General features: G+C 43.7%; 1 protein-coding gene across 1 annotated transcript in view; it reads right to left on the bottom strand.

Annotated features, from left to right (window-relative positions):
- Nucleotides 1–18,019, bottom strand: part of LOC139611560 (GDNF family receptor alpha-2-like) — a 77,502-nt gene that overhangs the window by 29,555 nt on the left and 29,928 nt on the right. Inside the window, exons 3-4 of the mRNA XM_071466324.1 lie at nucleotides 3,668–3,867; nucleotides 1,650–1,837 (exon numbers count right to left, since the gene is read on the bottom strand). Coding sequence (XP_071322425.1) covers nucleotides 1,650–1,837; nucleotides 3,668–3,867 — 388 coding nt within the window. The remainder of the gene's footprint in view (nucleotides 1–1,649; nucleotides 1,838–3,667; nucleotides 3,868–18,019) is intronic.

The raw sequence follows: 18,019 nt of genomic DNA, 5'->3' as shown, positions 1-18,019 counted from the left end.
ACAGGGCTCAGCCTGAGTACACTCCATAACGGTTCACATTTCTTTGCTTTTTCATGTCTTCACCTGCTCAGGCTCAGTCACTAACTGATGATCATTTTCATTATCAACCAATCAACAGATTATTTTCTTATTCAAGAATCATTTTGTCTGTGAAATGTTAGAAAATAGTGAAAAAATTGAATTTCTCAGAGTCAAGATCACGTCTTCAGGCGTCTTGTTTTATTAACCAACAGTGAAAACTTAAGGTGGTCGGTTTATTCTTAAAATCATTTTCTGTTGATCCACTTTTCAGCTCCACCTACAAAAACCAGTTCTGGACTGGACCTGATCCTGATTCCTCTGAGCCTCAGAGCCCCACAACACACACCGACACACACCGACACATACCGACACACATCAGTGAGTCTCTGTGTCACTGGGTCACATGCTCCTTCATCACCATGAACACACACACTGTAGTTTATTCAGACACACACCGTCCTGCTGCCGCAAATACTCACTACAGCACCAATTGTCTGTCAGTCCGCCTCTGAAAATAGTCCCAAACAAAGTCTCTATTTCCCTCTGTTTGATAAAAACTACAATGTTTGAGGAAATTAATAATGAAACTATATGTTTCACATTATTGGTTTGATTTTGTTGACAATATGAAAAATACAGGACAACACCAGACTTACACTTTGAATATATCCATTGGTCTGTACGTGTGTAGGTTCACAGCTGTGACAGGCAGCTGCAGCAGATAAATGGAGCCTTTTTACAGTCACATGTTCTCGACATCCTCCAATCACATTTGTCTCTGACCTGCAGTGTTTCTCAGGTGCTCCTTATCATTCAGTCTCTGAGCTCTTCTTCCTCACTGCTGCCTGCCCCCCTCCTCCCTCCTCCCTCTTCCCTCCTGTATCACCAACCTGAATTTTGCATGTTTTTAATGTGTGTTTATGTTCATGACATGTTGTGTATCTCTGCTGTGAGGTTTCTGAGCTCAGAGACAGTGTGTGTCAGACAAGGGTAAAGCCACCCCGCCAAAATAAAACAAAGGCAAGTCATACGCTGCTCTGATAACTCTCAGCACATTTAAGTGAACAGATTTTGATCTGACAGAGATCCTTTTCAGGCGCTGTCAAAAACACATCACAATGCAGAGTATGCAACATATGCAGTAAAGCGCTGACGCCTCTTTTCCTCTCTGCAGCTACACCAACCCTCCTCTCAACTTCCTCTGCCCCGTTCTTCAACTCTGCCTCCTCAGAAAGCTTCACTTCCTGCCTCCACCACTGGGTTCAACATATATTTATCCAGGGGAAGTCGACCAATCAATCGCTACTCCTTCCTCAAGGGCACCTCAACTACAGTCACAGAGGGAGGGAGTGGAGGCGTTACTCATTCACTTCCCCCACTTCAGGCATCTCTAACCTTTAAAGCCAGTAGTTATCAATCAAACATGCAATTTTGACCCAAGTGTCTGCAGGACTTCTTTCCAATTAAACACTTGAGCAGCTGATTTCACTGATTACTTCCTCCTCTCTCTAGATAATAATCAGTGAAACAAGCTGCATCAAGCTGAAAAGTGTGAATAATGTAAAAAAAATAAAAATCATGGCAGGTCACGATCACACCTGATTGGCTGCTGAAGCCGCACTGCTCACCTGCAGAGCGCGTCGGAGCGGCAGATGTGTCGGAGCTCCAGACAGGTGGGTTTGTGCCTCTCCTGGTGGGAGCAGGAGGGGACGATGGTGCGGCGGCGGCGCTCGGCACACGCCTGGTCGGGGCAGGAGCAAAACAGCAGGGGGTAACTCAGCTCCCATGGCACTCGCTCAAAAAACTGACGCAGGGCCTGAGACGCACAGAATAAAAAATCAAATAAGAATAAAGAAAATAATCTTTTACATGTTGTTTATATTTATATACATTTAACCAAAAGGAAAATTTAAAAAGCCTAAAAAAGTGACAAAATACATGTTGCTCTATGTTTTCCCTTTTTTGTATGTGCTGATTACAGCCTGACAGGCAAGTTCATTTAAAAAAAAACCCACACCTCTCATGGGTTGTTTTAACAGATGAAAAAAACATAGACTTAAAAAAATTATCCTGGCAAAAAAAAAATCACTTGCCATTCAGGGCTTCTGTAGTTTTTAACACAAAAAACTTTTATTGTAACATGAATTTTTCATTTTTCATACCCGTTAAAATCAGTTGCTAACGCAGGAAACAGTGAAGAGGTTCAGAGAATTTCAGCAGCAGAGCAGCTTCAACAAACTGCCCATATGAATATTAAACACTGTCCGTAGTTTTCATGAAGAGGGGAGAAGGAGCTTTTTTTCTTGTGAGATGGAAACGCATCATCAATGCCAAAATGAAAAACACTCAACTGTCCAATCACAGCTTGTGGGCGGGGCTTATCACAGAGTGAGAGAGTCCAGAGGTAAATGAGTCACACTCGCAGTAGGTTTGTTGTGCAGTACACGTATTAGCATTAGCTTCTCCTCTGCATAGGCTGTCCCATTTCAAAGGCTCCTTTAACTAATGACAGTGCTTTGCATAAGTTTTGTCAGGTGCTAAACAACAACAGTAAATACATATAAGAACATATTATATTCCACTTTCTAAAATCTTGGAGCCTTTCAGTGGCTCAGGCAGACACATATTGGATTTCATATCGGAGCTGCAGTTTACCAGTAAAAGCAGATTCACCAGAGCACAAGAAATTACTAGGGCACGAGAAATTAGCAGAGCAAAGGTCAAACCTTTAATACCGTTGGATTCCTGCAACCACAGAGTGATTATGTAAAAGCAAAGACGAGGAAAATAAATTACATTCATGGCTTTTAGCGGGCACAGTAACAGCTTCAACATTTAGTCATGAATAGAGAAGAGGAAGAGAAGAAGAAAATGAAATGTTAATAACCTTTTAGCCTTAAATCAGCATTTAGCTTTTGCAGACAGAAGCTGATACAGTGTCAGTGTTGGTGTCATGAGATCATCGGACTGTGCAGAGGTCTGTCCATGATCTCATGACCTTCAGGACGCCGCGAATCAGCTGCAGGTCACTCCGCCAGGCTTTCCTCTCTCTCAGGTGAGATTTCTGATTTAATGTTTGTGCAGATCCTTTGAAACCTTAACACAACTCAAGGTCCTCTTACTATTTTATTTATTTATTTTTTTTGAGTTTTCAAATGCATCACACGTTTACATGAAAGCTCAGTAGATTTTAGAGCTTCTCGCCTGTGTCGGTTGACAGATGAAGACCATGCAATAGAGTTGAAAGTTTTTGAAAAAGCTAAAAAGTGGAGCTTGAGTTGAGACTTCTTTGGATTTATGCAAGAAAAAAATGCATATTCATCTAATGTATTATAATTGTATTTAATTATATTATTCTTATTCTATTCTATATTGCACATTATTTTATAAATTTTTCAATATATTTTATATTTGGTATTTAAAAAACAGACTTTGCTGAGGTGACAGCATTTTTTAACTTTCCTACATATAACATTTCTTTTTGTGGTGACAGTGCACGATGTTGTACAACAGAAATATTTTTAATAAAGTTTATTAGTAGAAAACTGACAGAACAGCATCAGGTTTTATTCTGCAGCAGTGTATTCATATCACATCATTTAATACAGACATAAAACTGAATCTGCTAAGACATCACTGCACCCACCTTTTGACACCTTTTCCGGCTGCACGGTTCCTGATTGCCCAGGGAGGTCTGTGGGGGCATGGCCTTGCTGCAGATGGAATTGTAGGCAGATCGTAGGCGTTTACACGTCTCATTGAGGTTACACGCCTTCGCTGCGTCCAGGCAGGGGTTACAGGGTTTCCCAGCTTCAGAGCAGGGACTCATCTTCGACAAAGATGAATCTGAACAAAAAGAGAAGATTTAGCTAAATTTACAGTCTTGGACACAAAAAGGCAATTTTAACGATAAAAGAATAATTCCTCAGTTTGTGCTCAGTGGATGAGTTGACCTGCTACACTGTGTTACTGGTGTTAACAATAATTACAAACTGTTTATTTATTCACTAACGCCACAGTGCAGCTTCCTTACTTTGTGTTACCACATATCTGTAATTAACAGGATTTTTCTTCATTGTTTTCTTCAGTATATTTGTTGACCTGGTGTATTTGGTGGTGAGCGGCTGCAGCTGAGTAAAGTTCTGCTGAATTTCATTGAATCTGAAAACAACATCTGGAAATCAATATTTATGGGGGTCAAGAGGGAAAACTGAGGCTTCTCCAAACAGCATCACAATAGCTGAACCATCAGACTCAGAATCAGTGGGAAAAAAATGTAGCTGGTTGTAAAACAAGAGTCAGTGTGGACAGTGGATGCAGGTAACCTCTGAAAACCAGAAAAAGTTAAAGCTCCATCCAGTCTAAAGGTAGATGTCCATGTGTTTGTGATTATAAAGCAGGTCTAGGTTCTATATTAACACTGTGAAAGTATCAAAGCATCAGTCCACAGAGAAATGCACACAGCCTGTATTCAGAAACTGAGCCTTAAAACCAGCCGTCAGGACTTCTGGAACTTTGTGATGTCACAACAAAGCAGTCAGCACCCTCAGATCCTCTCTTCTGATTGGCTGACTGACCTGTTGTTACCAGAGCTCCAGAGAGAAGCCTGAGAGAGGAGATGTAAAACTACACTGAGATGGTTTTTGGTTCTTGAAACCACAAATATATCTTCTGATGGAGATCAACACTTCAGATAAAACACTGGAGAAGTTAAAATCTGGAGCTTTAAACTCCCTTGTTGAAACATGTTCTGACCCTGAGTCCTGTCACTTATCAGGAGCAGTGTGGATGTGCACCATCAACACATCTCGTCCTCATGGTCTTTATTAACAGTCCTGTAGACTGGTGCACGCTGCCAAGCCTGTGACCTTGTTCAGTACATCAGTGAATTAAGTGATTGCATGTGGAATACATTTATAATGTCAGCTGCGGTGCAGTTATTGTGTTAATGCAAGAGCACAAAGCTTCACTGACGCACAAATGTTAAAAATAAGGAGATATTAGTGAAAATAAAATCACAGTCAGTGGCTGAGTGGAAACGATCCTGAGTCAGTGAAGCTGTGGACATGTGATCGTGGTGTTTACTGATAACAGGCTGGTGTGAGTATGAGCTGATAAAATCTTAAGTGGAGCTTAAGTGGGCTGTAATAAACCGACGGAGAACAGATGAGGATGTGTAATTGATCTCTGTTCATCTGTTACCATACATCACAGGGACACATGCTCAGCTGACGAGTGTCCTCTGCTGAAGGGCTCATGTGCTTCGTCTGAACGCCTGCTTATGGAAATATGTGAAATGTTAACCTCTCTAACTCTCAGGATACCAGCAGCATCTTCAACGATCAGTCTGATGGTTTTCAGACTCAAAACCAAGTGGGAAACCAAAAAAATCTGTGTTCATATACAACTAATCCCCTTTAGAAAAAATACATTTTGCAGAAAATGTAATGTCTGTATTCACAAACTGAGCCTTAAAACGAGCCGTCAGGACTTCTGGAACTTTGTGATGTCACAACAGAGCACCACCCTCAGCCACGCCCACCTGGACCCAACATCCAACCTTGCCCTTCCTCTGATTGGTTAACTGACCTGTTGTTACTGGAGCTCCAGAGAGAAGCCTGAGAGAGAGGATGTAAAACTACACTGAGATGGTTTTTGGTTCTTAAAACCACAGATATATCTTCTGATGGAGATCAACACTTCAGATAAAACAGGGAGAAGAGTAAAATATGGAGCTTTAATTAGGGTGGTCCTGATCAAGTCTTTTGGCCCTGATCCAGATCCAAGTCCTTTAATATTGGGTATCTGCAGATACTGAGTCTGATCTGATCTACATGATAAAATATGTATCTGACACATTTAAATAAAAGCTGTAGCTGCTAAATCTGAATCACTGAGACTTGATGAAAATACTGAAACTCTTCTAATTTGAAACTATAACATTTGATCTTAAAGTATTGATCTGATATGAGTGAAAATGATAATAATTATAAAATAATAACTGGAGGATGTGACTCCTGAAACTGACGTCACACAATCATTAGAGAGAAGACGTCTCACTCTGCTGGAGTTTTTGAAACCAGAAACACTCGGCAGTGTGTGATGATACTGTTGATAGTGCGTCTGCACTATCAACAGTATCATCACCCGGCTGCAGAGCTTCTTAGTGTCTGTGTTGAGCTTCTTCATCCTGCACAGGAAGAAGAGCTGTCAGTGTGACGGCTCCAGAAAGGTCTTCACTGGTGTGGTCGTCACTGCTCACTCTGTCAGACTGAAAGGTTGCTGTGCTGAAGTCAGTCTGGATCTTTTGTCTGACTTTTGACTTCACTTTGCTTTTTGATCCAACACCTGTACAAGAGTTCTGGATGAAGTTGAAGCTCTAACCTCCTCTGTTGTCTTCATCCATCCATCCTGACCTTCAAATTATTTTATATAAATTCTTCTATAAGAAGAGGTATTTAAATAAATGCAAGTTGCAGGTTGGAGAGGAATTACCTCCCAACCACTACAGAAGTTGAATGTGCATGTGAAAGTTCATCAGCTGCAGGAACAGAACGAAGGAGCACAGTGTCAGTGTGAAGCATCTTCCTCTGATGCCTGAACAGACGTGAGCTGATGTCTGCCACCTTCACAGACCAGTCACAACCACAGAGAGGGAGGCAGCCTCTCATGCACACACTGACAGTGAGGTCTGATCACATGTGTGAATGTCACATCACAGTGTCAAGTGCCAACACACATATGTGGACACCACTGAGTTCCAATGCAACACATCCAATTACACAAGTCTAATGGGGAAGACAACTGTAGCCTTGTCCTGGGAGAGCCCTTTAAAGTGTGGCATGGTGACATTTCCCTGAGTTAAAGCTGTGAACTCCTCATTTTTTAATCAATGAAATAGCAACAACTTGTCTCCTATTAGGTGAAATCAAATGTTTCCTACAAAGCAAAACTGGCCGGCTGTAATTTCACTACCAAAACAGGAAGCTGGTCCAGACACCACCACTGAGCTACAACATCAGCCATCATCAGCTGATGTTTTTCACTCATATTCCTCCAAGCTTTGTTTCACGACCTCCTTCATTCAAACCTGTGAACCACACATTCTTCTGTCAAAACCTGGTGCATACATTACCCACAATGCAACTCAACCGCCAACAGTTTGGTTCAGACTTTGGTATGTGTTATGCTATTAGATGCTAATAGATCCGGAGATCAAGTGGCGACAGTTGAACCAGTTTCACATAAAAACTGGTCTGAAGCTCATCTACTCTGACTTCCTGGTTGAGACACCTGGATCAAGCCTTGGCCCCGCCCACCACCTGCTGGCTCCAGGTGTCCAGGTGAAAGAGCAGAGAGGATGAAGATGTTAGAGGAGGAAACATCAGAGACTCAGCCTCATGTTGGAGCCTCAGTCAGACCCAGACTCAGATGAGGAGTCTGTTGAGACCAGAATCAGAGACTAGCAGACGGATCAGAACCGTTAGCGTAGTTAGCATCTTTTATTTGTTTATGTTGTTTGTTAGCTTGTAACTGGCAGTGGCTGACACAGTATTAGTGGTTGTGCTAATGCTAACTCTGGCTCTCTGTACTGACAAAGTGTATTTAGCCCCGCCCCCCGTCCCCACAGGTTGACAGGATTGGTTCCTGAGGTTCTATGACGGATGAATCCCTGACTGTCTGAACCTGTTTTTATGAGACTGTCATTGGTTCAAGGTGGAAACACTCAGTCATGGAGTCGACTGATTATTTCACTTATATATAAAAACATCATGTGGATGTTAATGAGGTGAAACACTTTTCATCTGAGGGTCTTTCCTGTTTTCACACAGTCGTACTCCCCAGCACCTAGAAACGCACACACAGGTGTAAAATCAGTGGAGGTCAACTTTAACAGAAGACACCTTCCTGTCTGATGTCAGTCTCATGAAGACTGTTGACTCTGACTGACTGAAATGTCTGGAAGCATCAGGTCGCTGTCTGATGGTCCGGTGATAACAAACAGGGCTGATAACTGAAGAGCTGCAGCAGTGAATAAATGTCTCTTTACCCCTTGAACTAAAGTACTGAGGATCATCACAATGAGAGAGAGGTGACAGAGAGGCCACCACTGTGAGCTGTCATCACCTCCATCTGTGATGTCAGATATAATTAAATATGAATATGGCCACAGCAATGTGTGTGTGTGTGTGTGTGTGTCTGTGTGTGTGTGTGTGCATCACAGTATTTTTCTTCAGTATCAGTGTGCTCGGTTTGAGCTTCACACCGTGTTGTTTCCCCTGAAGATAACCTTGGTGATCATCTGACTGAACACAAACACTGACAACACACACACACACACACACACACACACACACACACACCCACCCACACACACACACAGAGCCACACAGACATACACACCCACACACGCAGACACACACACACACACACACACACACACAGACCCACACAGACATACAAACCCATACATGCACACACACACACACACACACACACACACACCCACACACACACAGACCCACACAGACATACACACCCACACACGCAGACACACACACACACACACACACACACACACACAGACCCACACGGACATACACACCCACACACGCAGACACACACACACACACACACACACACAAACACACAGACCCACACGGACATACACACCCACACACGCAGACACACACACACACACACACACACACACACACACTCAGTCTCTCTGTGTACTCTACATGTAGGAGTTTACAAGATGGGAAGTACTGTAGTGCTGTAGAGTATTTTATTATCACTGACAAAGTCTGCTCTAATGGAACATGTTTTTCTGAAAACGTTTTTCTGTCTACTGGCAGTGCACTATCCACACACACACACACACACACTCACACACACACACACAGCCTTGAGCTGTATAGATAAACAGTACTGTAGCTGTATGTTTCCAGGAGAGGCTGATTTCGTATTGAGGAGCTGGTCCGTTGCTGCTGAATGAAACCAGATACGGTACATTTCCTTGGCGACTGAGTGTAAAAGCAGCCGACACACTCAGCTGACTCCAGGATCAGTGCAGTCGAGGCCTTATGAAGGCTTTCACCACAGAGTGTCAACTCAACATTCAACACCTTTAGATACTCACACTTTAAAGGTGCTATATGTAAGTTTTCTCTGCCGCCAAGCGTGATCACTTACCAAGGGCTTCAGCCATCTTTGTGTTCACAATACGCCCTCTGAGCAGCTACGTCTCCAGTGCAGACTGGACGCTACAGTGACTCGGTATCAGAAAGTGATGACACAGTCTGACCAGGCTGGGGCTAGCTGGTTAGCATGCTAACTTCAGTGGAAGTGATAGAAGTAGTTGAAAGTTTGATGCTGAATTTACATTTCTTCTAGACTGGTAAGTAAACAGCTGCTAATGCTACATTAGCTATGTAGCAATAGAAAACTTATAACATATAGCAACTTTTCAACTTTTATAGTTTTCATGCTGCACCACCAAAGTCAAAGTTTCCACTGTGCAGAAGGTTTCCACTCGACTGTCGACTACCTCAAAACTTTCCACTTAATGCAGTGATGCAGAAAACGTCTGACAGACAGAGATGAGGAAGAGACAGGCGAGGATGAAGTCGGTCATATCTGCGGGGGGGGGGGCTCTGAGCTGTAATTCACTCACAAACAGTAAACTTCTCTCAGATCAGACACCTCGATTGTTTGTGCACTATTACAGCCACAATTAACTTTACAACAAGCTGCACACATTTCTGTAAACTCGCTGAATCCCACCTGCTCATACGCAGGCGTGTGTTTGTGAGATCTGATCATCAGCCTTCCTCCATCTGTGGGAAACGTTCACTCACTTCTGTGCAGAAGTCCTGCTGTCAGAGAGTGGTGTGTTAATGAGCAGGAGCCAGGAGTCACACCCGCATTTAGAATGAGTCAGAATGTGAAACACTGACCAACAGCAAACTGTCTGGACAGTGATCTTAGAGTTCTTAATGGAGGAAACGATCGTAGCTTATTAGCTGCGCGGCACAGTTATGACACGGCTTAATGAGCGACCACACTGACAGTTAGCAAGCGAGCTAGCTCTGAAAGCAATTGTGACCATAACTGTAGCTGTGTCCCAGTTCAGGGGGTGGTCTACGAAGGTGTGGCCCTTCACGAGGGCCGAACTGAAATGAGACAGTCTGGCCTATGGAGGATTTTCACTTAGCGACACAACGGTAAGGGCGGGCACAGTTGGTGTCGCAAAGTGTGGTTCCTGTCGTCTAGCAACCATAACAACACGTTTTACGGCCCTCGGTTTTAACAGTTTTACTGTTTGCTGTTAAACTGAGCTGAAACACAACACCTAGATTTAACAGTGTGATCCTCAGGCTTATTGTCATTACCGACGGGAATGAATCTTGGGATATGTTTGGCCACAGAGGATCCAGCTGTTGGAATTTTAAGGAGCCTCAACATGTGACGCCCTGGTGGCGCCGCTGTGATGCAATCACTCTTCACAGCTGCTGACAGTGCCCTGGTTGTCTGGTATATTAGCTGTTAGCTCATCAGCTACAGCTGCTTACCAACTAGTCCTGAAGTATCATCATTTCATCAAGCTTCCAGCATCACGTGATGGACACCAGAATACCAGGTGTGCAGGTGATGATGTCACACTTTCAGGTTCATAAAAGAGGAAGTTCACCTGGACAGAGACTCACACAAAGACCCAGAGTTCACCTCTCATCTATTTACCTGTAGATGTGTCAATTTCGTGTCATTAAAGGTTAAACTGTGACGCTGAAGCAGCGAGCAGAACATACAGTGGAGCTGAGAGGCACCAGGGCGACAACAAGATTCACATCCCTCCGTCAGTTTCATGCTTCTCCTCGTCAGCGACTGTTGGTGGAAACGCAGCAACAATCGCAGAAATGTGCCAACAAAGGAGACGAGGCAAAGAGCGGCTACTGAGCAAACATGAATGTTTAATGGTGGAATTAAAATATTAACAAGGCTTTTAAGATGTTTTACAAAGACGGAAATGTCAGCACACAAGTGTGGGTGAGAAACACTGAGTCCAGGACAGAAACATCTGTTTACAAGAAAACTTCACAGTAGCTTTTCTTTTTCTGTTGATTTCAGAAACACGTTCCTTCAGATGAAAGCATCAGGATTCAGTCAGCGTGTGATCTGAGTATCTGTATGTGACTTACACAAAGTCTGCTCCATTTTATGAAAAGAGTTCCACTTCAGACTAAATCTGTACGTGTGACTGATTCCTGTGTGAGGCCTGATGTTCCCCCCAGCTCCACCGGGACTCCCCCTGCAGCTGAACTACACTGTCCTGCACTGATTTCATTTAAAGTTACTGTATAACTGTCATTGACTTTCAGCTGAATTTGGAGGGAACTCTCCACATCTTCATCCCTGACAGAAGGAAAAGATTAAGCAACAATGGGCTCGTCTTCCTACAGGACAAGCGGAACATTCTCATTCTCCACATCCACACTGAGCTTTGAAGTAGGACAATGCAGCCAGAGAACATGCACCAGGATTTAGCTGAATATGTCCAGAAAGCTAAATGAAGGTAGCTCAGCACCGCCGAGGTTTGCGAGCCACCTTCTTATGCAGAGCATTTCTGACGATGCGTTCAGGGGGCGCACGGGAAACATGTGCTTCCAGCCCCATGAATAAACTCTCCAGCCACTGAAGTGTTTCCGTTTTTAATGCAGTCAGTTAAATGAGCATGTTTGGTCTCTGAGGAGCAGCTCTCACCTCCTCACATTCAGGCTTATTGATTGTGTGAAATGAGGCAGGCGTCAGCTGCTGGAAGCACACTTGGCTTAATGCTCTGTGCAGCTCATGGTGTTTCAGTTTGAGGCGTGGTTCAGCAGCTGCAGAGGAAAAACTTCTGCAGCAGCTCTGCAGGTTAATGAGAGAAAATAATCCCAGATCACTGTGACATGAGCGTGCAAGCCGAGTACATGTACCAGCTCTTTAGTATGAATAAATAAAGGCATCTAAAAACATGAATGAGTGTTTGTCTCTATGTGTTAGTCCCCTGATAGAAACTTTCATGCAGGTTAGTGCTGACAAACTGATAACAACACAATTCAGATCAATGCACACAGGAAATAAAAACTGTGAAAAAGTCTTAACAGAGCCAATAAAAAATATATATTTCAAATAAAACTAAATAAATAAAATCTAGTAAAACTAGACCAGACAATGACAAATAAAATCAATGAGAGGCTATAAAACTATTTAAAACATGAAAAGAATTAAATAAATGATTAAATAAACATTGTAATCAAAAGCCAGAATAAAGCAGCAGCTTCTAGGTTTTAGGTTTGAAGACACCAGCACCTGAAGCAGAAAAACTAAAAGCTGCCTCAATCAAAAGTTTTGGTTCCTGCACTTTGGAACAACTAAAAGACCCAAAGTGCCGCAGGGCCTGAGAGACCTGGTTCATAGACTGGGAGCATGTCAGACAAATATGCTGCTGCTGCAACACCATCAAGCGCTTTGAAAGAATCTGTAAATCAATACGGACCGACAGGCAACTGATGTCGAGGCTTTAAAACTGCCAAATGTTTGACATGTTAAATCCTTTGACAGCTGATATTTCTCCAGTAGATCCAGTCCACGACGACAGTCTGTGCACTGGAGCCACCTGAAGAAGTTCACACTGCTCGCACCAGGTTCACGGATACAGAGTTTCACCATCAAACGACCACATCAAGAAGAAAGCAGTGAAAACGACAGTGCAGGCAGAGAGAGAGTTGGACCGGGGGGTGGGGGGGCTCTGACCGGCTGCAGTGGGCTGTCTGTTGGCCGGTCAGCTGACAGCCAGAGGAACGAGCACGACTTCAAGAAGTCCTCCCACAAAACACACTCCACAACCAGCAAAACAGCTTCATTCACATTCAGCTGCAGTTGTTTGGACCTTTAAATCTCTGTTCCCCCGCTCATTCATTTACAGGAAGCTAAGCTAAGCTAATTGCTAACTGTCAGATGTGGACAGAGTAGCTCCTGTGAACCTCTTGTCCTGTGTATCACAGCCTGATGTGTGTGATTCCTCTGAGCCACAGAACCACACACACACACACACACACACACACACACACACACACACCATCCTGCTGCCCCCAAACACTCACGACAGCACCACATGTGGATTAATATGCCACTGAAAGTAGCCCCCAACAAAGTCACTATTTCTTCCTGTTAGGCACAAATTAAAAATAAAGTATATATTTGTGAGGTGTTTTTAAAGATTTTTGTCTTTGGTCTTCAGGAGCTGTGGGACCAGGATCCATCAGTCCCTCCAAAAACTGGATTTAGTGTTAAGCTACTCTCTAATTTCTTTGAACATCAGCTCTGAACAAACAACAGAAAAAAGCCTCATGAATTAAAAATAAGAACACTTCGCTCCACCTGAGACAAAGGACGGATTCCTGAAACCATCAGGACTCAGATTCTGATTCTGATTCTGATTCTGAATCCAGATCCTTCACACCACATGAGCAGCAGCTCTGACTGTGTTCATACATAAACTGTCTCCTACTTTCATTACACTCAGTCTGACTGTTTAACCCTCGTAACCTGAGGCACCTTCCCTCATCTCTGAACCCCCACCCCCCCACCCCCCGTCTTTAATGCATCGCCTGGCTCACAGTACCTCACGGCACAGAAGAAGAAGAAGAAGAAGCAATAGGAGAGCAGCATTTGAAAGGGAACAGATATATATAGAGAGAAAGAGAGCAAGTATCCGGGGCAGGAGTGCGGGCCAATTAGAGAGTTGCCCTAGGTTGTCCTGTTATCTTTCTCACACACAGCCTCAACAGGATATACACACAAAGCCCTGCCCTGGGGTGCACACACACACACACACACACACACACACACACACACACACACACACCACTCACTCACATAATGTTTTATTAAAACGCTGTGCGCTCCAGTGTCCGTTCTCCATCACACACTTATACAAACACACACACACACAACACACACACACACACACACATACATATATATGTGCACACACCACTGAGACATGATCTAACAAGGTCAAAAGCAGAACTGGAGGGAGGAAGTGGGCGGGGGGGGGGATTCAGAGAGGAGAGGGGAAAGAGGAAAAAGAGGCCGAGTTGTGACAGAGAGAGAGAAAATGAAAAGAACGAGGGAAGACATGAAGAATAACCGAAGGCAGTGAAGGAGGGCCAGACGCTCGCTGTGGTTAGAAACACACTGCTCACACACACACACACACACACACACACTGGTGTGTCCGACAGCACCTGAACAGGCTCTGTGAGGCTGTGGGTTGAACTCCGAGTGTGTGGAACATGGTAATGACTCTGGACACTTCACGTCCACATCAGCAGCTCAGCATCCTGGGATCCAGACGCTCTCATGCTGTCAGAGTGAATGGATGAATTTCTTATTTTCATGTTGCACCATTAAAATGGTCCACCCCCCCCAGACATGACACCACATTACAGAGGTTTAATGGCTCCTGACTGAGCACAGTGTGATCCACCTCCAGTGTCTGAGACATTCATCTTCCTGTTTCACCTCACCAGTGGTCAGTTTCAGCCTCAGCCCTGACCATAACACGTCGCTGCGTCTGCTCCTCACCAAGTCTCCGCCCACCGTGACGTCACCCACTGGTCTGTGAGCTGCTGCGCTGAAGCCTCAGTTTCTAATGTGTCCGTCGCCATCTTGGTTTTTGGAAACCAGAAGAAGGAGAAGAAGGTGGAGCTGAGGAGGAGTGAGAGGTGGAGCTGACCTGCTCTGTGCTCTATCCTGATTGTCAGGTACAGTCTGTCAATCACAATGTAGCCCCGCCCTAATTCATCCCCTACTTTATGGTCTATTTTCCTCTAGAAACTAGAGACTGAGACATAAACTCATCAGGAAAATGTTTCCTGAGGTAATAAATCAGAGGGAAGTAGAAACATTTTCCCATAGACTTCAATACAATCAGACTGTTTACAACCAGTGGAGTCGCCCCCTGATGGTCAGAGAGAGATGGAGCTTTAAGGCTCTTCACCCTGTCAACACCTTTCTCACCTAAAACTAGCTCTTTTAAAACCTTGCACCACCAGTTTCTTATGCTGTTGATGCTGATTTTTTCACATTGTACAGAACTTTCATTTACAAGATACTTTTCAAAGCAAGATACATGTTTTATTTTTAAAGACGTTTACAGATTGAGTTTTATTTACCCAGAGAATCATCTCATCTTCATCTTCTGAAGCCACTTACTGGCAATTTCTTTAATAATTCATTTGGGTACAAACAGTTTTTCATCATTTTGTTGAAATTAGATTTACATTTTACCGTAGATCAAATGTTTGCAGACAAATCTGTTATAATTTTGATATTGATTTACACAGTTTCCCTGCAGACCTACACTAAAACCTCTGTTTTGTGTTGTTTATATGATTTTGACTTGAGCACAACTGCGAATCCAAACCTTTTAGTTTTAACCATTAATCCCATCACCTGATGCATTAACACTGGATCTGATGAGGCAAACCACGTTCATGATTTTTATGGTCTCCTGAGAAAAACAACATAATATTGATATAACATAATTGCAGAATGGAGCAAGATGGATCATGTAGCACCAGGCTAATCCTAATCCAAGTACTAATCCAAATCCTAATCCTGGAGCTAATCCTAATCTAGCCCATTAAAGTCAGACTTTTTTGAGAAAATCTTTGTAGTTGTACAAACTGCAGGAATGTGTCTGAGAATAATCTGCAGTAAACAAAGGCTTGGTTTGGTTTTATATGTGTGTGTGTGTGTGTATCCTGTATACACATATAAAACACTATCAGCTGGGATCTTTGACGAGTGACGAGCTGTATAACTACAGGCTCCTGTTTATCATGAGCAAAAATTAAAGACCTAAGATTTTTTCTTTCTCTCAAAGTTTGTTCACAAATGTTTAAATCTGTGTCAGTGAGAATTATTTTGTCAAGATCATCCACCACCTGACAGGTGTGGCATATCCAGATCTTACTACTGTGACCTGGGCTGGTTACAGTAAAAAAACACTTTCAAATGTGCAGTTTTATTTTGAGAAGACATTTATTAGGCACTGAACTGTGGGTTTCACAGAGCTACAGATGTGTCAGCAGATGTCAGGAGGAGGAGCGACTTCGGTCTGAGTTGATCAGGTTGTTGGACTGCAGGAGCTCGTCTCGGTGTGTCTGTGTGTGTCTCTTGTTTCCTCAGAGAAAGTTTTAGATCTTTTATTTCACCTCATGAATAATGAGAGTTAAACAAAAGTTTATGAATAAATGAACACAAACACACACATGTGAAGGTATCTCAGCAGAAGAGTATTTCTATTTCTAATCTCCTGTTCCACCACAGCCCAAAGGTGTTCTCCAGGATCCTGGATTCAGGTGTGGTGTCTGAGGGAGGGGGGGCTGTTAGAGTGACTCAGCTCTTTGGTGGAAGCAGCCTGATGTGACTTGTGCTTTGTGTTGTTGTTTACACCAGAGACTCCACCATCTGTGACATTTTTCCATCCTCCTCTGCAGCCTCTTATTTGTGCTGACAGCTGACTTGGGGGGGTGGGGGGTGGGTTGGGGGTGGGTGGGTGGGTGGGTGGGTGGGTGGGTGGGGGGGGGGGGGGCTCTCAGGGGGCTGCTGAGGTCCTGCTGGTCCAGACCGTCTCCTTCATCTAGTCTGGTCAGGCCATCAATCACTCCACCTCTCCCCCATCATTCTGATGTTTGGTGTGAACAACACCTGAATCTCTTCTGCCACATGATTGGCTGATTGAGTGATTGATTTGCATGAAGGAGCAGGTCTGCAGCTGTACCTAATAAAGAGGCCACTGAGTTCTGACTCTGGTAAATCATGACTCAGAGACAGAGAGAGACAACACACACACACACACACACACACACACACACACACACACACACACACAGGTGAAGCTGTGTCAGGAGGAAGCGTCTTACTGTCCTCCCTCTGTGGACAGATTATCTCCTCTGCTTTCTGCTTCTCCAAGCTCTCGTCTCATATTTCCTCTTTTCTTGTCTTTTCTCCTCATCTCCTCTCCTGCTTCCCCTCTGCACTTCTTCTCTCCTCACTTCCTTCCCTCTCCTCTTGTTTTCCCCTTTTCTCCTCTTCTCCTCTCTTCTTTTATCATTTATCACCTCCTTGGGTCCTCTTGTTTTGTTTCCCTTTGTCTCCTCTTTGTTTCCTTCTTCTCCTCTTTTCTTTTCTCTGGTTTCTTCCTCTTGTGTGTTTTCTGTGTCTCCTCCTCTCCTTGTCTCCTCCCCTCCTCTCCCCTCCCCTCTGAAGTACTACAGTCAGAGTACAGATCCTCCTCTTGATGGTATCAGAGCTGAAATTGGAGACGGGACAGTGAAATCCATCTGGAGCCTCAGTGTGATGTGGACAGACGAGTCCAGAGTGAAGAGTGAACGTCTCATAACCAGCTTCAAAATGATTCATTGTTGGATTTGTGAACAAAACATGTCGCCATGGTAACTGAATTCATCCAAAATTAACCCAGAGGCCAAAAGTGAATCAATATCAGCTGCAGATTTTTCAACACCATCATCTTTAGCTTCCACCTGCTGAGTTTGAAGCTCTGTGATTGGCTGTGTTGGTGAAATGTTGGGAGTCGTAGTTGTGTCTACTTCCTGTAACACAGGTACAGATGTGGCTCTGCAGTGTTACGAGTGTAAAGAGGAGGCAGTTTGTAGGAGTTTTGTGATTATGTTATGATTTGATATCAATAAAGTTTTCAGTCGGGTTTTCAACAGGTCACATGACTCTAATTACAGCTCATTTGTTTACACACGTTGTGCTTTCAGTGATAAGTTCAGTGTTTTCACTGTTTTCAAGTCTCTGAACAGTTAACGACTTTTGGAAGCTGCTTTGCCATGAAAACACACACACACACACACACACACACACACACACACACACACACACACACACACACACACACTCTCATATTCACAAACAC

The sequence above is a fragment of the Trachinotus anak genome, unplaced genomic scaffold (genome assembly GCF_046630095.1).
Source record: "Trachinotus anak isolate AG129_WGS33_773 ecotype Australia unplaced genomic scaffold, CSIRO_AGI_Tana_v1 ptg000028l, whole genome shotgun sequence".
NCBI classification, from domain to species: domain Eukaryota; kingdom Metazoa; phylum Chordata; class Actinopteri; order Carangiformes; family Carangidae; genus Trachinotus; species Trachinotus anak.
Note: the sequence above shows the minus strand (reverse complement) of the source record. Positions and strands in the feature narration are given on the sequence as shown.